At 37.8% G+C, this 20741-nt stretch overlaps 1 protein-coding gene across 21 annotated transcripts in view; it reads right to left on the reverse strand.

Annotated features, from left to right (window-relative positions):
• The window catches only part of LOC124166793 (leukocyte elastase inhibitor-like), a 114667-nt gene that overhangs the window by 87641 nt on the left and 6285 nt on the right, over positions 1–20741 (reverse strand). For all 21 annotated transcript variants that reach the window (XM_046544485.1, XM_046544481.1, XM_046544475.1 and 18 more), the window contains exons 4-7: positions 16417–16627; positions 10803–11017; positions 1529–1723; positions 715–856 (exon numbers count right to left, since the gene is read on the reverse strand). In XM_046544485.1, the coding sequence (XP_046400441.1) occupies positions 715–856; positions 1529–1723; positions 10803–11017; positions 16417–16627 (763 nt within the window). The remainder of the gene's footprint in view (positions 1–714; positions 857–1528; positions 1724–10802; positions 11018–16416; positions 16628–20741) is intronic.

A 20741-nucleotide genomic window follows, 5' to 3' on the forward strand; every position in this document is an offset into this window, starting at 1 on the left:
AAACAAAAATTGAGCACATGGGTGGCTCAGAAAAATTAAATAGAATACCATAAAAGGATTTCATTCTTTACCAGCAAACTGATGAGGCAAATTCTTCGGTGGTTTTCCAAAGTCAGGAATTTAGATAGCATAGTGGTCTTCACAGTGACCTCAGATCAGAGGTTTTATTTCTGCTCCAGGGGAATTTTATTCCCATGGAAATTAATGTGTACGTCACCGTAGTTCATTTGGGAGAGTTGAAATATTCCACAAATGTTTGTTGGCTCCATATTATTCCTGATCTTATTTTGGGAGCAAAAGATCTGACCCAGCCGACAACCCACAAAGAATTTACCTCAATTACAAACTCCTGTACTGCAAAAAATGAAAGTTTGCAGTGCAAATTTGTTATGGTGAGTAATGGTTTCAATTCACCAGACATGTGAAATCTGAGATTCCCACCAACTTAACAAGAGTTACTTTATTAATCGAGAAAATAGACCTTTGCCTGCAAAAGAAAGGCCAGAAAATCATGAATTTTGCTTCCAGTACAGCTTTTTCATCCAAGAAGTACGGGTAAGACAGTTTAGTCAGACATTCCACGCAGATACCTTTGAAGGGGAATCAACTTTGATTCACAACCTGGTCGTCCCAAGCCTTTTTCACTCGCGCATAACAAGGTTGCAGTGCCAACATTGCTGACAACCGGAAACGAGAGTGCGAAGCAAGACTTACCGGTGGACGCGGCGGCCTCAGTGCCCTCCTCCGAAACTTCAATGAAGGCTTTTTGCACCACTTTGCCAACTTTCAGACCTGGGGGGACGTCCGTGATGCCAGAGAAGTCAGCATTATCCGTGAACATATGAGCCATTCCCATCTACAAGTAAAGTAAAAAATAGGACACCTCAAAATATAACAAGTGGACTGCAGATACTACTTCCATGCTAAAGCAATTTAACGAATGGAGTCTTTCCACCCTATCAATGACAAGGCACGGTTGCATTGTCACCTGTCACCTGGTTCAATATTTTTGCAGACTGTCCATCTCAAAGGCTATATGGAGCACAAGACAAGGGCTTTTCAAACCTATGCCAATTATGACATTTCTGTTTATAAAGTATCTAACTCATTTAAAGCGAAATGTAATCAAAGATACTTATTTAGCACCCCTTGTCATTGAAAGTTGCATAAGCTGGCAGCCTAGTAGGACAAACAAATGAGAGCCATCTGGGCAATTTGGCGGCAACGAATTGGTATTGCAGAATTATCTCTAGAAACTTAAATGCATTTGTTCATCCACCCCCATGGAATCATAATATTTTCTTTATATGTAAAAAAAGCAGGTCTACAAAAATATTTATATCAGCTGGAATTAAATTTGAGTGATCATTACAAAATGGATCCCATTGGACCAGAAAATTGAAAATTTTTTGACAGAATAGTGCAAATAAAAGATATAGGAAAGAATGAATCAGTTACTTAAAATATGAAGATTATATCAATCATTACAGTATGCCTTACACACAAATTCATTCATGTAGATTTTTACCTTGGCAAGAACTTCTTCAAGATCAGTTTTCAGCTCCAGTTTAAACTTTGGTAAATACACAGTCACCTCTTGCTTGTACGTGTGATTCGCGAGCAGCTCAGACAAATCAAAGTCTGGGGACGACACCTTGCTCTCCAATTCAAAAATGGATGAGTCGGCAAACGGCAGCAGGATCACCATGCTCAGTTTATCCCCCTGGAGACGAGACGACAAGACAATGACATGGCCAGCAATGCATCACACTATAGCAATTATAACACAATAATAAATTTGCCATAAGATCAAAAAGCAATGTGGATCAGAGAAGAGAGTGGCGCCACATATGCTTGCAGACAATTTTTGATTTCCTCTCTTGCTCTATGTTATTCCAAGCCCACACACAGATTGATCGAGATTCTAACACCACAAAGTCATATGCTATTAACTGAGATCTCCCACATCCACTGCTTGCGGAAAAGCAAGAAATTAAAATGCAATGAAAAATGAAAAAAGCACTTTATGCACCCTTTCAGTAAAAAGTAAACGTATACACATGTCACCATGGTATTCCAGCAAAACCCATTGTGGAATGATCAGAAGTGAGGTTTAAGTGGGCATTTTGGTGGCAAACAAATTGCTTAATCTTTCATGAGATTTGGTAAATCCATTTACAAGTTAACATAAAATTGATTGATGCAGCCAATTCTTAGTGGATCTCCATTATCACCAAAAAGTAATTCAACTTGACTTAATTCCACTCGCCATTGTTTAACTCCTATTGTGTGAAGATTACACAAGCCAGGCATTAAAAATTCACACAGATTGCTGCGGTGAAATTTCATTGTTGCAACGAGACCCAGGAATAATATGCCACAATAGCAAAAGCTTAATTTTCAATGATTGAAATTCTGGTGTGACTCCATTTGCTTGAAACTTTTTTGATACAGCAAATGATCAAAATATATAATGACCACACAATGAGATCGCTCCACTTTTTGACATCGCCAACAGGGATCTCTCATGATAATTATAACTATTGGAGATTATGTCGTTGCAAAAGACAATCCGAAATTTGAAAATTTCCACATTATCTCATTGGAATTCCAAAAATTGAAGAATATAATAAAGCCCAAATAATTTCTAATTTCTGCAGAGGATACAGAAATTTTTTTTCTCAATCAATTATTTCTATCTGCCAACATCTCTGTTTTTACTCAAGCCATCATGAGGCCTACAATCTTTCTTTCAAGTTTTGAACCTGGGTCTCTAAGGTCAGAAGACCTCCACCCTATAGGCTATCATGCTCCACTATCTTCATTGTTAAAAGATGGAATAAAATTGGTAATTAACCGTTTTGATGAGAAAATGCTATTGAAAAGATACCAAATGAAAGGTAGATCGTAAATACAGTAAAAGGTTTAATACAATGCAAATAATTAAGAATATAGTTTTCAGAAAAATACTGCTAAATGATGGAATATATTGGTGAATAGATATTTTCATGAGAAAACTCAATTGAAAATACACCCAATCAAAAGCAATAAGCATAAATAAATTCATTAACACTTATTATAACACACAATGCAGAAAAATGTAGCACGGAGCATTACAATACACACACAATTCAAGAGCTAAAAGTATTCTAAAAATGTCACCAACATTCACTAAAATCACTATTGAAAAAATAACCGTGTGTAAGCCAGGCACTTTGTTTCTGGAAATTCCGGTTTAAAAATAGGGCTGAGAGGCTTACATGAATCCTCCAACTTTTCATGCAAGCCGCACACCATTTTTCCTAAAATTACAATAAAACCTCTTTACATCATAATGGAGGGGACCAAAATTTGGGTAATTTGATGTATAGAGGTTCACTATAGAGAGGTTTCAGTGATAGGCACCATTTTTTCATATCCTTCGGAAATGAAACGCACTGCTGTCTTATAAACCATAGTATTTATGTATGCATTTAAACAAAAATGCTTGCATTAGTGAACATATATTTATCATTTAATAATAACAGAAAGTGAGCGCTACTGCATGATTTTTACCATGATTCGAGAGAAAACAATGTAAGCTCTCTCAATTCAACAGTCACTTATAATTATTAGGATAGCTGGATACCTTTTATCTTGTTTACTGTTAGGTATGCTCTCATATGGAACAAAATGGCCATAACTAATGGTTAACCAGAAAATTACAGCATATTGTAGGTGTATAAGAAAAAAAATATGCGTGAAACATTTATCGCTGAAAATGTTATTCCATGTACATAACTGCAGCAGCATTAATAGTCTCCAGTTCTCCAAGTACCATTTGCAGAGGTAGTAAGGGCCGTCTCGGGGGTGTCTCGTTGCTATGATAAGTGGAGGTTTTACGATATAAAGAGGTTCACTACAAAGAGGTTTGTCTATAAATTTACATGTAAATCTGATGGAACCGTAGGGGTGGTATGAAGTATGGAGGTTTACGATGTAAAGAGGTTCACTACATAGAGGTTTTACTATACTTTGGTTCATTTGTTTTGCATTACTGAACATATTCATGAGAATTATTAACTATGGTATGGTAGCCAATCTAAACATGTTTTGAAGAAGTGAGAAATAACAGTATTGTTTATCAAAGTATCGGTGCACATCAATACTTGGAGAAAGGTTACATCAGAAACATCATTTGGCAAACCACTTAAAATGTATAGATTGCACATTGATAGGGGTAGCACATTGAAGGACTGATAAGTTATCAAATCAGTGTCTACATTCTACCCTGTAAGCTGTTGCAAAGGGGTGTGGCACCTTGAAGTCTTGGCAAAATTGCAATCGGAGTTTGTTACAGAGTCTAGCTAAGGAAAAAAAATGCTACTTACTAAGATAAATTCAACATGCACACCAATACCAGTATTTGGTTTGAATTTCCAATACGTCCCAGTGGGAACCAATATTATTTCCACAGCCGAATTAAAAACCTCTGAAAGCTTTACAGATTATTTTCTTGAAGAACCTATAAAACAAAGACTGCAAGAGATACGTACTGACCAGATAACAATTCCTGGTGGCATGACTTACACAAGTAAATATGGAAATGCATATTACACTTATCTAGACACTGATCTAAACCTAAGAGAGTACTTAGTTTCTAGAATTCATTTAAGTAGTAAATAATTCATTTATGTTGGAATGTATGCAATTCTATCTGTTGTTTGGACATTTCCAATATAAATAAAAAGGTTCGATACGTGTGTATCGGGCAGTCTGGGTATTGTTGTCTGACTGGAATGCATGGCTTTCTTATTTCGCTGAACCTTTGTACCTCTTAAATAACAGGTTATGGGCACCCAGTCATTAAGCTTCAATTAGAATCATAATCATCATTTTTCGAGATACATTTAACAACGGCGTTCCGCAATAGTTAACATTGAAATTCTGTCGGAAAAAAATTTATGCTGAAGAATGGCGGCGGAATATGAAGACAACAGATTCAAAGTTCCCTTGTTCGACGGGAAAGAATACGACGACTGGAAATTTCGTATGGAAACGTTATTGGATGAATTGGATCTCTTAACACTCACAGAGGAAGAACCAGTTTATCCAGGACTGATCCTAAATGAATCAGCGTCGGAACGTACAGCTCGAGAAGAAGCGAACGCTAAATTGCGGAGTCGAGACAAAAGATACAAAGGACTAATAATTCGGAAGCTTGCGAACAGTCATTTGGAGTACGCAAAAGGAAAAATATCAGCATACAGCGTATGGAAGGAGCTGAAAGACACTTTTGAAAGGAAAGGTTTAGCAACTCAGTTACAAATTAGAAGACAGCTTTTATCTCCGGCTTGTCAACTAACCCGAAGAAAGAAAATCTAGAAAATCATTTTCTTCATTTCGATCGACTGATTCATCAACTGAAGTCAACGGGCGCCAATGTGAGTGAACCGGATATAATTTGTCATTTGTTGCTTACCTTGCCGCAAGAATATAACGTGGTCGTCACAGCCATAGAGACTATGTCTACTGATAGACTAACCTTAGCTTTTGTGAAGAACAGATTACTTGATGAGGAATCCAAGCAATCGTTTTTGGCTAACGGAGAGTAGGAAATGAATTCTGAGGTTCCATCTACGACGGCATTCGCTACACAGTCCAAACGAGTAAAGAACAATTCTCGGAATACACGGAAGAATGACGCAGCGGAGGTAAAGAATGAAAATAAATTTCATATTCGCTGTCACAACTGTGGTAAACCAGGTCATTTAAGGGCTGAATGCTGGAAGGGTAAAAATAAAAGTGGGCACGCTCATGCAGCCAACGACGATGAAGAATCTTCAGCAGACGACTACGGAATCAGCTTTGCAGCACATGCGGAGATAGAAGACAAGAAGATGACAATGGAGGAGGAATCAACTGCTATGGGAACAAGCTCACAGTCTGAAGGTGAAATAAGTTTTACTTTAGACTCTGCAGCTACTGAGCATTTAGTTGGGGAACTAACTCCTCTCAGCAATGTTACTCCATTGAAGATACCCATCTACATTAAAGTTGCTAAAACTGGACAGCTGATGACTGCCAAAGAAAGAAAGATATTTATGGCCTTGCATAGCATTTAAAAGAATTTATGTAATGTGTGTTTCCACATTTGAATGCTTGTTTTTTCGTGTTTTTGGACATTGCTAGAATTTAGGTGGAGTGTTGGAATGTATGCAATTCTATCAGTTGTTTGGACGTTTCCAATATAAATAAAAAGGTTCGATACGTGTGTATCAGGCAGTCTGGGTATTGTTGTCTGACTGGAATGCATGGCTTTCTTATTTCGCTGAACCTTAGTACCTCTTAAATAACAATTTAAATAGGCCTAAAGGACACACGTACCTTAAGTATTAATCAAGGTAGGCTTTGAATTCATCGAATATGTTTTAAAACATGTGATGGCACTAGTACATACAAACAGCTAGTTTTTTTTAAGATAAGCTTTGCCAACTCTCGGACCTCAGGGTATCTCTACAAGCAGAACAACTACTTCTGAACCTATTCAAGCATGCCATAAGGTCTTCAAAGAAAGAACAGGTAGAAGTCATATTTTTCATAGCAATTTACTGACTTGTCCTTCCTTCTTGGAATGACAGATTGACTACAAGCAATTTAACAGTATAAGTGCCAGAACCTTATCTAACTCTGCCAACCTACAATTGACTACAAATCAATATTTATGACAAAAAAGATGAGGAGTGAACAAAACCACTGCATATGAAAAAGAAGAAGGTTGTTATTTTATAAGGAAAAAAAGATAATAAAATTCCAGGGAGGTAGAGTCTGCACCACAATTTGAGTGGTTAGGCTGAATGGGAAATGCTTCAATCACAGTCCATTTCAATGCCAAAAGTAATTCTGCAACAACCAACCTCTAAGTCCATACCCTTAAAACAATTGTTGCACCTTCAATCACAAGATGGAACCACATTGAAATGCCACATGAAGTGATACCACTGGCAGTGACAAAGTTTTTGGTAAGCATGCAAATTTCAAACTTATAAATTATTGCTTTATTTAACTTTATAGCAATTAATAAAATACACGAGATCCATCTATATAACTATGGATACCAATTGTACATAGCGTAAGAGAGTAAAGAAGATAAACGTTTTCAAGTAATGCCCCAACTACGGATTCTTGAGGGGAAATTTTGACTTGGCCACACATATTTAATGCTCAACAAAACTTAATTCAGACATTCGCACACATCTAAAATGCATCAAACTTGCATTTATCATCACATGAGCAAACATTCTGGTATGATACATCCAATCAGTTACTTAAGTTAAAGTGCAGTAAAATTGGGTCAAATCTGTGAGGGTGTATTCAAGTAGTTACATAACTCTCTCCAATGAAAAGTATAAATATGTCATCCATGCAGGTTTTCAGGGGCCTTTTACCATGCACAGTACTAATCGGAAGGGATTTGGTTCAAGCAAATACATCTTCAATCTAACTATCCCAAAACCTTAAGATTCGGTTCTCTTCCCTTGCCTCAAATGTCTCCACAGCTTAGTCTCCTGTCAAGCAATTGCTCTTTTTCACTGCAAAACCAGATGCCATGACTTTTTCATTGTACCAGAGGAATACAACAATTCCTCAATCCTGGAATGGTGACAATGCGATTAAATTTAATTCCTAGTTAAAGGGATGACACAAGAAACACTTCATGAAATCTGAAAGTTCAAGGGATCAAAGTGATTTTATTAGCACGGGATGGATGAAAAAAGAGACTATTATCACATTTAAATTTACTGACTTAAGGACTTATAAAAATAGACATCAATTTCAATTATGCCAAGGGATTTTCAGGTTTGATACATCCTATCTAACTATCCATGGACATTACACATCACCACATTGAGCAATAAGACCTCAACAGAAGAATCGGATGGTACCTGGCATACATTAGTGGAATCTCTAATTCACGTTGAAGCAACAATAAAAAATGAGTACACTTCCACAGGATTATTTTATTTCACGACCATGGTTAAGTTGAACATTTGCCAATGTTGGGTCAATAACAATGATGATTGTTCAACAAATCAACAGGTGTGAAATAAAACTATCCTGTGGAAGTTTACAGAGTTTTTGTGTTAGTTCTACCAAATTGAAAATTTTGATAGAATTTAAAACATAAAGAGAACTCAATTTTTTGCTGCTGCTTATTTCCAGCCTTACAATAGAAGTCTGTTCAACGAATGCTGAAGTCCTAAAGCCTCTTAAATTATGCATGATTGTCATATAAACCTCATTTAATTTTTGAGCAATAGTGCCACAATGTGCTGGACACTAATTTCAATATCATTTCCATATCTATATCTAGATTCACAGCTATAACTCGCGAAGGAAATGAGATACATCGTGGACAATGATATCAATAACTTGTTAAGGGGATCATAATGATTAATTTGCATACCTCACTGAAGCCTTACTCTGGTTAAATGTGTCTGAAATGAGCTTACTACCATCCTATTGGCTAAGTGTAGTGCCGGATTATCCTGAGAGTTATAAACCCGGAAAACATCTGCGTTGAAATGGACGCATTACAGCACTAGCACAAACACAAGCCCCGGGAGTAGGCAAAAGGTTTTACCTAAGTTTTTCCACATGGACCAACCATCAAAAAAATACTTAAGGCTGTACTCATTACACAATGAACTGCCAATTATCTGGTCTAATGATCAGGAGAATTATTACGAATGATAAGAAAATACAGATACATAATCCAAACTTTCATCTCATTTCTGATAATGTTCATAATTTGAGTAAATAAAACTATATATTATTATTAATGCACCTACAGTATGTTATTTCAGATAGCTTCCAGGACTCATTGAGAGCTTCCTTCACTTGGCCACTATCTTTTTAGGAGGGATAATGTCACTATACTCCCCCACTGCTCCATTAAGTCCAGCTAACGCAGGCGAGCGCTCGGCTGTGACTCATGTGCTCCCCACTCCCTTTGTCTCTGCTTCTACTTCCTCCACTACCATCAGTTCCACCTAACCTTGGCTGTTGCCACGTAAACATGCCCGAGTGCAAAGAAATCTCCAAGTCCCTGGGGCTGTATTCAACTACATGCAAGGCTTTGGCAATAATTTTACAATTGCGACATGAAAATTAAATCTTAAGATCATAGATAACATTTACTTCATTTATGCTTGGTTTTCCATTGTAGAAACCTTTTAAAAGGTTGGACATGATGGCGTCCTCTAAACATCAACTTTCGTGTGCATCTTGCAATTATTTCGTAAATCTCAAAGAAAAAGTAGTTATTTGAGATCAATGCCCTAAAATTCTTAGTGCACTGGTTTAAATGATTTAGTATTGAAGGCTTTATCTGAGGGTCGAGAAATATATTGGAGGTGTATTTCTTGTCGTGCTTTGGCGACCAAAATGTTCAACATGGCGGCTGTCATAAAAACCCTGAATGAATATCTAACCAAATTCAAAAGTGAATGGAAAAGAATCAAAACTCAAACGCAGCATGTGACTTCTAATCCAGTGAATAAGGCTGATGGGGAAAATATGAATAGCAAACACTTTACTTAGTCGCCATAAAAAAAGTGTCTTTTGTCGATGCAATCGTGACTGTAGAGACTTAAAAGCCGCATTCAGAACTTTCAACCAATTTGTGGTTGTTTTTTCATTGCAGAAACCTTCTAAAAATATTCAAGAGTTTTTTTCTGCTGCCTACTGCTTTCTACAATACTAAACCAACCAACCAAGAAACTTGAAGCATTCCTTGTCAGCAAGTAAAGAAAATATTTACGTTTTATGAAGTTAACTCAAATGTAAATAATAAGCCTTGTGTGTATCCCAGCATTAAAATATGATAACTCTGATGTTTTTATGTCCGATTTTATTTTTTTTTAACATTTGCAGGAAACACTGAAGGAGAGATAGATGGATAATTCACACACGGACAGCTGAAGGTTTACTGTGACAGACTTGTACTGTATTTGGGATGAGAAAGTGATGCCTTTTACCATTTTGCAGATAATTCGATGGTGTCATGTTGAGCTATTAGCAGCTCCTCCGCCACTACTTAGACATCGATACAGAGCCTCACACAGTGGTGGTCATTGGCATAGTGAGGGGGGAAGTCATGGGGGGCCCGGACCCCCACAAAATATAAAATTAACAATTTCTTTCCTTCATAAAATAAAAAAAGATATTGAAAAATAATGAATTCGCAAAAGATTTCTTTGAAAAGTGTTAATATTAGTTTAAAACCCTATACTTAGTACCCTGTTTTTATAAAATTTTCCACCCTGCTTTTGCACCCCCCCAAATAAAATTCCTGGCTACCCCACTTACGGTGGTGGTGGTTATTTTCCCTCTTGAGAGCAGTTACACCCTATAATGAGTGGGACTTCTAGAAGTAGTTATTCAGAAAAACTCAAAACTATCATATTGAAATTTTCAAGGCGTACAAAGGAGATGTTTTTCAACATTAGCCTGTAACTCAAGATGAGTTTTATTTCATGCTTGAGATACAGGCACAAAAACAGGGTCTACTCATCCTGAAAATTTACAGATGAACGTTTTACCCAAGTAATCCATCACCATAAATGAGTTGTCAAGAGGGAGGTGAATGAAATTTTAAAAGTAGATATTTATCACGTAAATTACATGTCTTTCAACTAATTTCTAACATTAATTTTTTAATAGTCAATCTGAGGCATAAAAAGCCCTTTGTTATAAGCTGCAGCCATACATAATAAGCTAAGAGGCAGCTCTCAAATATTTAATATAAGAAGGAAACATACCTCATAAGGAAGTTCCAATACTTCTGCCTTTAAGTCTTGGATGTAACCGTAGCGGAAGCGCTTTTCAACATACATCATGTCAACATCAACCTGCGTCCCATCCAGAAGATTGAACTTGTCCTTCCTGGTACGTTCCTTCTCAAAAGGCTGTGCCCACTTGCCCTTGAAATATATCGCATTGGCCAGAACCAGCCGCGTGTCTAGAGTGATATCATCTAGGTTCAGATAAAATGAAAAGATTAAATGATTAAAAAAAGGAAGGCATTTAAAGAAAGAGGGAGACTTGGATGTACACTAAGTAAGGAAAACAAAAGCATGCAGAGTTGTAAGAGTTTTGCTATTATTGAAGCAAGAATTACCGTATAAGCGCATGTAAGAGGCGCACCTTTTTTCCCAGAAATTGCAGCCGAAAAAGAGGGTGCGCCTCTTACACAAACTTTTTATCTTCCCCCCCTCCCCTTTACCGGTCACAAGTCCAAGGGGAACTGAGTGGCCTTGGTTTTCAGCGTGAGTCAGTCATCTGAAACCCTAGGTCAAAAACAAGCGGCAGGCAGGGGAGTTTCTCCCTTAGTGACGTATTTTAAAAATGCTCCTGTTTCAATTTCTTGTAAGCATCGCGCCGTAACGTCGGTATCTCAGAGGTGAGCATGGAAAAGATCGCGCGGGGTGATTCGCTCCGGAGCGCGCGCTAAATTTACTGCCACGAGTGGGCATCCCGCGGCATTTATACTGCATATAGTAATCGCTTATCAAACGTAGAGAAACGCGTAGTTTTGAAGGACATACCTGGTTAGTAGTCAAGATCTGTCTTGCCAAGCAATTTCCATTACGCTGAGCACCTGATTTTTCAAAAATCATCTTCAGACGCTAATATGAGGATTTTTGCAACTGAAAATTACATTGGTGTCAAAACCTGCGCTTTAAAAAATTCGAACGAGTGTGTTCATTGTTGGACTAAATTGTGGATATAAGAAATCAGAAATGCTTATAAGTGAAGAGCGCGGAAGGAGAGGTCGAGGGGAAGGAGCGCGCTCCCTCCCCTCCGTATTTCAAGCTACGAGGCTATGAGCGAAGGAGCAAGGGACGAACACGTCCGATCTTGCATGTGACGTCGTTGCCTTGAAAGCGAAGGGGCGAAGGCGCAGCAATGTGATACACGCAGTTGGCGTTGCCTGAAGTTTCCAGTCCGTCTCGTTTTGTTTGAATGCGCTTATGCTACACTTGTTTCTTCCGAAAGTGTGCTGTTATGGACTATTTTGAATATTTGTAGCCTTGTTGTAACTATAAATCTTTGTGTCAAAAAATTACAGCTTAAAAAACTTAAATTCTATCAGATATGCGTCGCGTTAGATCTCTTTCTTTTTTTGAACCTCGTGCGTGTCATACAATTATTGAAAGCTATCGATACATATGTTATCCTTGGTGGTAAATACAAATATGTTATCCATGGTGTGTATCGATCACCTAGTAGCTGTGTATTTGAATTTTTTGAAGCCCTTAATGATGCTCTAACGTTGGCATCTACTCTCAATATACAGGGTATCTTATTATATGGTGATGTCAATGTTGATCTATTAAGTGTCTCCCATGATAAATGTGACTTGACAAATCTATTTCAAAGCTTTGGGCTTTCTGTGCTGAATAATGATCCTACTAGAGTTACTACTCAATCTGCTACCCTAATTGATGTTCTTGCAACTACTCTACTGCCCTCTTGCTTGTCAACTACAACTTTTAATATTGGGTTTTCTGATCATATGGCATTAACCTGCTTGGTCAATTTTCCGTCAATTGTTCTCAAAAATTAGCCTAAATTTGTTAGCAAAAGAATCTTCAACATTGCTTCCAGACACACTTTCTTGCAACTAATATCTGATGAATCTTGGATGGATATTTATACAGCATCTGATGCAAATGAAAAGTTTAATCTCTTCTTAAATAAATACCTTTGTCAACCATTTCAATGATGCATTTCCAGTCAAACATATCAAACAATGTAATGGACCTTTTAACTCTAATTTCTACTCAAAGGAAATAATGGCTGAAAGTAAATCGCTGTGAGTTATTTACTACCACTGTAAATCAACTGATCCAGACCAGATGGAATCGTATAATATGGCTCTAAAAAGATTTAAACTCAAGGTGGTTGAGCACAAAAGGGTAATCAATGAAAATTACATTTCTACTTCGAAAAATCGTTCCAAAGCAACTTGGGAAGTTATTAAGAATAATACTAAGTCTACCTCACATTGTGTCAACAACACAACTATCAATTTCAATCATCAGTCCACATCTGATCCCCATGTTATTGCTAATTGTTTTAATGAACTCTTTTGTAATTCTACTCGAAGCCCCACCATAAATTCTGCGGCCTTCACATCTCGCACCCCTTTTCCCTGCTCAATGTACTTACAGCCCACTGATGCACATGAAGTCATTAAGCTTGTTAACTCCTTCCCCAACAATTAGTCCTCTGGAATTGATGACATCCCTATGCCGATCATTAAAACTGTAATCCATTATATGTATAGCAAGTCCACTAGTTGATATTATTAACACCTCTTTCCTAAGTGGTGAATTTCCCTCTCGCATGAAACTAGCCATAGTATCTCCTATCCCAAAAAAAGGCTCATCTTCAGACCCCAACAATTATAGACTAATTTCTGTCCTTACTGCTTTTTCCAAAATTTTCGAAAAAGTGTTCTATTCCCGTATCATTTCTTATCTTGAATCAAAAGATATCTTACATGATTCACAGCATGGCTTCAGAAAAGCAAGATCGACAATTACTGCCGCATATCAATTGTTAAATTCCATCTATAATGCCCGAGACAAAAATTTACACTCACTTGGAGTGTTTTATGACTTGTCAAAAGCTTTTGATAGAGTCAATCATGATATTCTCTTACTTAAGCTGGCCAACATTGGAATGAGAGGAAAAACCTTGGACTGGATAAGATCATATTTAACTGGTAGAAAACAAATTGTGAAATATACATGCCGGTCACAGTATAGTAATGATATCTCATTCTCTTCTCCTTTAGATATTAATACTGGGGTCCCCCAAGGTTCCATACTTGGCCCCCTCCTGTTTATTATTTTTGTTAATGACCTACCAAACCTTTTTCCTCAACAGGATGTTGTGTTATATGCTGATGATACTCCATGTCTGTCACATTCTAGAAATATTTCTGATCTGGTAAATTCTGTCAATACTTCAATTTCCAGGATGGCTGAGTGGTGCAATACCAACCATTTATCAATTAACATTAACAAAACTGTTTTCTTGGATTTCCGCCCTAAGAGTGTCACACCTATAATTAATCACCAACTTAATCTGATGAATGAGCCCATTACCCAAAGTAACTGTGTTAAATTTTTAGGTCTTCTGGTTTCAGACGACCTTAAATGGACACCACACATTGAAGCCATCATGAATCGAGTTAGCACTGGTATTTTTATGCTTAGAAGGCTGGCCCCATTTCTATCTCTTTCTACCCTCAAACTTATCTACTATGCTAATGTTCATGCTCATATATCTTATGGTATTATGTTCTGGGGAATTTCACACCATGCAAAAAAATTATTTTCTCTACAGAAGCAAGCATTGAAAGCTATGGTTCAAGTGCCTAAGAGGACTCTTTTTGGACCTAAAAATATTAACACTTCCCTCCATTTTTATCTTGAATTGTGCCACTTTTGTTAAAATGCATCCTGAACATTTTCCAAGGAATCATGAATGGCATGACTACCACACTCGCTCAAAATGTGACGTTCACCTCAAAAGTCACCATCTATCTCTAGCTCTCAAGGGACCTCATCACACTCCATCCATCATTTTTAATAAACTTCCATCTGAATTGAAAAGCTGTCCCCCTTCCCTATTCAGAGTTAAATTATGTAATTTTTTAGCAGGTAAAGCCTTTTATGATATTAGCGATTATTTAAATGATTCTATGTAATTTGTATTATTGTATTTATGTAATTTGTATCATAGTGATTTTTGTGACGAAACCATGCAATGTATATTGCCAGTTCGGTGAATAAAAAATTATAATTATTATTATACCTTTGGGCTCAGTAGATGACTCAACTAGCATTTGGCCTCCAGAAACTGGGAGATCGATCAAGGTCAGTTGCTGAGACGGGGTAGGGATGAAACAAGTTTCCTTTGTTCCCCTGTAACGTGATATTTTCCTATTTTCCTGTGGGGTCTCGGAAAGGAAAAAAAAATGGCAGAGGCATTGGCTGATGTAGGGCCGAGTGTGGCTCCGTTAAATCTACGACGTGGTTATTATCCTACGGCGTTGAGATTGCCCCGATTGTTGTCCAATCTCTTGGGAAGGTTCATGCTATGTGCCTGTCGTGTTTTGCCTTAAAATTTTCCACAGCTGCAATTATGTATATTGCAATACTCCTGCGAGAGCATTTGAATAAAATTGTTCGTGAATAGGACAAGCATCGTAGAGCAACGGCGTATGCGAAGAGAGGATCGGAACTCTTTCTACTCCCTCTAATGCCGCTATTACCGCCGCAGTTATCAAAATTTCCTCTTTCAAATAGTATTAAAAGAGGAAATTTCGATAACTGTCGAAATTCCAGGCATACGTCTGCAACACCGCGCGATAGTATAAATAAAAATGCCGCAAAATTTTTTTCTTCATAGCTTCGATGCTCAAAATAGGGGTGCGCCTCTTGCACACGTTTATACGGTAGTCAATAAAATAGCAGAAGTGAAGAGGGCATTCTGCTCAAAGAAGAATCTGCTTAAAACTAAGAATACAAGCAAAGAAGTAAGGAAGCAATTAATTACGGTAGTTATTAGGGTTGGGGGGGCTGCTGTTCATTACTTCTGCAGCTCTTTGGCCATACACAACACCCCACTGCAATAATGCATCTGAGGTTCTTTCTCTGTAGACAAGTGGCCTATAGATAATCTTTAATTATTTAAACATTAAGAGGCACCTGAAAAAGCTGACATCGTGGATTACATTAAGAACCATCCAGTTAAACAGCAACCAATCCTTTCATGAATGAGAGCATTTTCTCCACATGAATAATCTTGCTCACGAAGAAATTTGCTGCAATTTTGGGATTATTAGTAAAAGGCAACCAAAAACTACAGCTGTGTCAATTTCTAACATCATCTGCTGCAGTCTTACACACCAGGAAATCAAGACTACTAGTCTACGGGTCTAAGTAAATTTAAACAAAGAAATGAAGTTACAAACATAACAGGATGAATAAATTTTACAATTTGGGGGTGTTTAAAAATACTTGGTTGACATAAACTATTATTTTAAAGAAACAATAGAAATGTGATGTATGCACAGCTAGTATGGCTAGTTTTTGACCAGCAGGAGACCATGAGAGACTAAAGTTAAGGTTAGAGCATTATTTTATAAATTCTACCAATAAACATCACCACAATGACTCTACACCACCTCAAGTGAGTTGAGCCAAAGTTAGTTTCTGAAGTACAAGCTATATAACTCAAACTAAATTTGAGTCTGCAATCCAAACCACTAAGGTGGAGTAAGGTTCTGGAATATGGGCCTAAGATCATAATGCATGGCTTCCACTTTGATGCATGAGCTTTGCAAACCTTCCTTACCAGATGTGAGAAGTTCCTTGATCAATCCTTCCGTCTTCTCGTTCACCCAGCCATTGATTGTGCTCAGAGCCTCTTCAGGCTTTGCGATGTAGTCCACTTCACCAACGCCACACATGAAAACTTCCCGAGAGCCATTCACAAAGTTCTGCTTCAAATCGAACTTCTCCTGAACAAACATGTGTGTGGCCACTCTGAGTTTGATGGCATCGCTCTGCAAACAAAGAAAACGAACAGATCATTCCAACTGCAATGTGTAAATGCATGGGTGATGATTAGAACTAGAGACGCAATGACTGGTTCTAAAGTTTCATGCGTTCCAGTTAAAAAGTGGCTTGGGCACTAGTGACCAATTAACTAGAGATGGGTCGAATAGCAGATTTCTCGAACTCGAATATCGAATTCGAATAATAAATTATAGCTCGAATAATCGAATACCTCGAATACTAGAATTGCACAAAGCATATTAAATGTACTATTTTTCTTCTATTTCACTTGATGAATGTATTAATGAAAATACAGTGGAACCTCGATCTATCATTTTTCAAGGGGATGGACGAAAAAAACGATGAATGCGGCAATGTTTGACTAGGTTGCCTATGCAGCAGGAAACCCAATATTTTGGCGGGTAATTGTGATTTCCTTTAAAGGATTTAAACAGGAATTTAGCTGATTAATGGAATCTTTTAATTTTTTGGAAACAATTTGGGCATATAGTTGATTCGACTAACATTTCTTTCAAATATCCTAAGGGGACACACCACCTCGCGAAAATATGATTGCATGCAGTCTCGGCATTTACACTGCTGCGATGGATTTCTGCCTGATGTACACATTCTTATATATCTCTTGACATATACTGTGAGATATCGAATATGAGATGTCGAATATTGAATATTTTCTGGTATTCGAGGTATTCGAGTATCCGCGGATACTATACGCATATCTCTACAATTAACCATTTCTTGATACTGAGTTAAGGGGAATTTCACCACAATGCTAACAAAGAGATGCTAATAGGTTTGAGAGCTGCTGAAACTTGTACTCCACCTAAATCATCTAATCTAAATAAAATCTAAAATCATCTAATGTGGATTTCTATGGCAAAATTCATACTTTCATCAAAATTGAGGATTATTCAGGCTTCATAGAGGGAATAATATTCTCCTCAAGGATTACATATTGAAACGTTTACACACATGTAAAATTTAAAATAGTACATTATTTTTTTGCAAATTCGGCAACCAAAAGGCAACATGACAAGTGATACTACATGCAGGTTACATAAATTCAAAATTAGTTGATCAATCTCATACATAGCAAAACAATAGAATTCTTTAAATAAACTCTAAATTTCATAGTTATAATGCTGAAAGTTAAACTCGTAAGTGTTTGTTATCCCAAAAGGCTTTGCTGTGGTGGTTTATCCTTCATAGGTGTGTCTCTTCAAATTCTCACAGAATGCTTGCAAAATTTCAAACTTTAGGGCTTGCACGGCAGAGCTTAATGTTTTCAGCTTTTAAGAAAATTTTGCATTTGTGACCCTGAGATGAGTACACAAATTTCCAGCACAGAACAAATTTGATAAAAAAAATCAATGCCATTTTTAGGCCCAACCTAGTCATCAATGCATTTTGACAACTTTTGAAATAGCTAATATTGAACTCATGGGAGGGCATTCACTTCACCGCAAAACTGACTACCACAGTGGAGGTTGTGGTAAATTGTACTTACAAGGGGAATACACGACCTTCGGGGTCACCGATCGAGCTCAAATTTTGCGATTCGGTAGTTTATGGGTACAAATGTAATATGCCAAAGCAAGACGACGCACTTCTCGTAAAATTCCGAGAAAAAAGGATTAAAAATCATAAAAAATGAAGCTACGCTATATAACTTGTTTTGAACGCCTTCATCAACAAGTTGGCGACAGCCCAGTGGATATGGTATCCGACTGTGGATGAGAAGGCAGCGAGTTCCATGCTTGCTCACAGAACTTTTTTGTGTTAATTTTTAAGAATTTTACTGTTTAAATTTTTAAAGCTCGTTTTCTTATCTTCGTTACTACTATGGAATGAATTTTTAAAAGTTTTTTTTAAATATTTAAATCAGGTATGGATCAGCTTAGGATTAGGAACTGAGGATGACGAGTGGATAGAAACCCGGCGTCGACATTAGCCTGCTCTTTACGAAAGGTGCCACCAGGAAAGGGGACCACGGCTTAACGTCCCATCCTACGGACGGTGTACTGCACAGCTAGTGTAATCCACATTACACGCAGGGATTGAATTTAGGAATGCCCCTTAATTCTTTACCGAGATTTGGATGTGGAAGGCCAGTACACTGCCTCACCACTCCAGTTAATCCTTTATTTGCAATTTTCAGGATGGAACTCATCATAAAGACATGCAAAGCAAAGTGATTTGCGGCACCACGAACAAGCAGAAAAGGAGTTTTTTCCACAACCGCAACGACTGTCCATAATTTTTGAAGGAAAACACACGTCATTCACATTTATGAAAAATTGTCTTGTGCCAGCGAGCTTCGAAGCAAACCATGCATGTTAAATAATTTTCCCAGATACGTACAATGTTATGTGGGTACTTGATTAACCTGTAATAGAAGAATCGAATATTTGGGGAAAATGCTGCAAATTTGTTACATTTTTTGCGGGCGATGGGCATGAGCGGAAAGGGGTACGAGGCAGAAGAAACATTGTAAAGTAGGGGGATGGTGTTTGTAATATGATTGCCTTTCTGCATTTCTTCATTCACAGGCTGTACTCTGGTAAGCCAAAACACTTCTTTTGAACATGGAGACTCTATCCTTGGATATTCCTACGGAGGAGTTAACGTGTGCGTAGCACTATTGCTGGGAGCTGCTCATCCATAAAAATTATATTACCTGCGAAGCACGCGTTCAACATTCCGATAGATCAGACGCTATTGGAAATGAAATATTTCGCAGAATAATGGAGATGCTGGAAGAGTATCAATTGGTTGAAGAGGAGGAACAGGTAGTTCGGGACATTGGTGACGACAATGAATTGTGTTCAAGTGTTTCCGGAGTGGAGTTTGGGACGGAAGACAGAGAAGACTCGGATTCCTGTGATACCGAGGGAGAGGAAACCTCTCCACTCCAAATTATTCCTCTGGAATGTAAGAAGAAAGTGGTGGCCCTCGCAAAGCTGTATCCATCATGCAGTTTAACAACTGTGCAGAAGAAGGGGGCATCCCGTCTCAAACGGAAGGGTGATATTAGAAAATGGGAGGAAGACATAAGAAAAGGCAGAACGAGGCACAACAAGTTCGCTGCCATCAATGCATCGACACATGAAAGGTTTTTGGAGGCTAGGGACGATTACGAGCAAGTGACGACGAGAACTTTAATGCAGTGGGCCATGGCAGCAGCATCACCACTTCAATCTGAAAATTTTCGCTTTACTGCCAGTATTTCTTGGGCAGCAAAGTTTAAATCAAAATTTAACATACGGCAAAGGAAGATAACAAAATTCATCAGCGCAAGAGATGCAACAACACTTGAGGAAATTCTGCAAAGTACACAGACGTTCAGGACGCAGATGAGATCCCTAATCCCCCGTTTCGATGCTGAACTGGTTATTAATACAGACCAAACAGGCTGCCAGTATCAGTCTTCATTTGATAGGTCTCTCGAGCTGAAGGGAGTTAAAACGGTTCTGGTGAAAAAGAAAAGCCTGAATAAGTTAACTCACTCATACACAGCCCAGTATGGCATGACTCTGTCAGGAAAGCTACTACCCAAGGTGTTTTTGTGCCTTCAAGAACCTGGTGGAAAATTTGGACCAATAGTGAAAAGAAATGTCGATCATTTGACCCAAAGATTCAAAAATGTGGTAGTAACGTGCTCAAAATCGAAAAAACTGACGACAAATATTTACGAGACCTTTTTAGAAAATGTGATAAAACCACATGTCAACGGAGAGAAGTTTCTACTTCTAATAGATTCGTGGGGAGGGCAGACGAACCCCGCAATTTACGATGACATTTTTGCAGATGACAACGGAGAGGCATCGTGCACTCTGAAAGTGATACCTCCAAAATGTACCCCATTATGCCAGGCATGCGACGTGTATTTTTTCAGGCAGGTGAAAATATTTATTAAACATTTACAGAATTCCTCGATTCTATTGGAGGAAAATCGGGATATTGCATCAAGAGAAGACGCCATAAAAATACATGAGTTAATTCATAACCAAATAAGTGCTCCGATTTTCCAAAACATGTTAAAATATGCATGGTTTGCTTCGAAGCTCGCTGGCACAAGACAATTTTTCATAAATGTGAATG

Source organism: Ischnura elegans, chromosome 10 (genome assembly GCF_921293095.1).
Source record: "Ischnura elegans chromosome 10, ioIscEleg1.1, whole genome shotgun sequence".
NCBI classification, from domain to species: domain Eukaryota; kingdom Metazoa; phylum Arthropoda; class Insecta; order Odonata; family Coenagrionidae; genus Ischnura; species Ischnura elegans.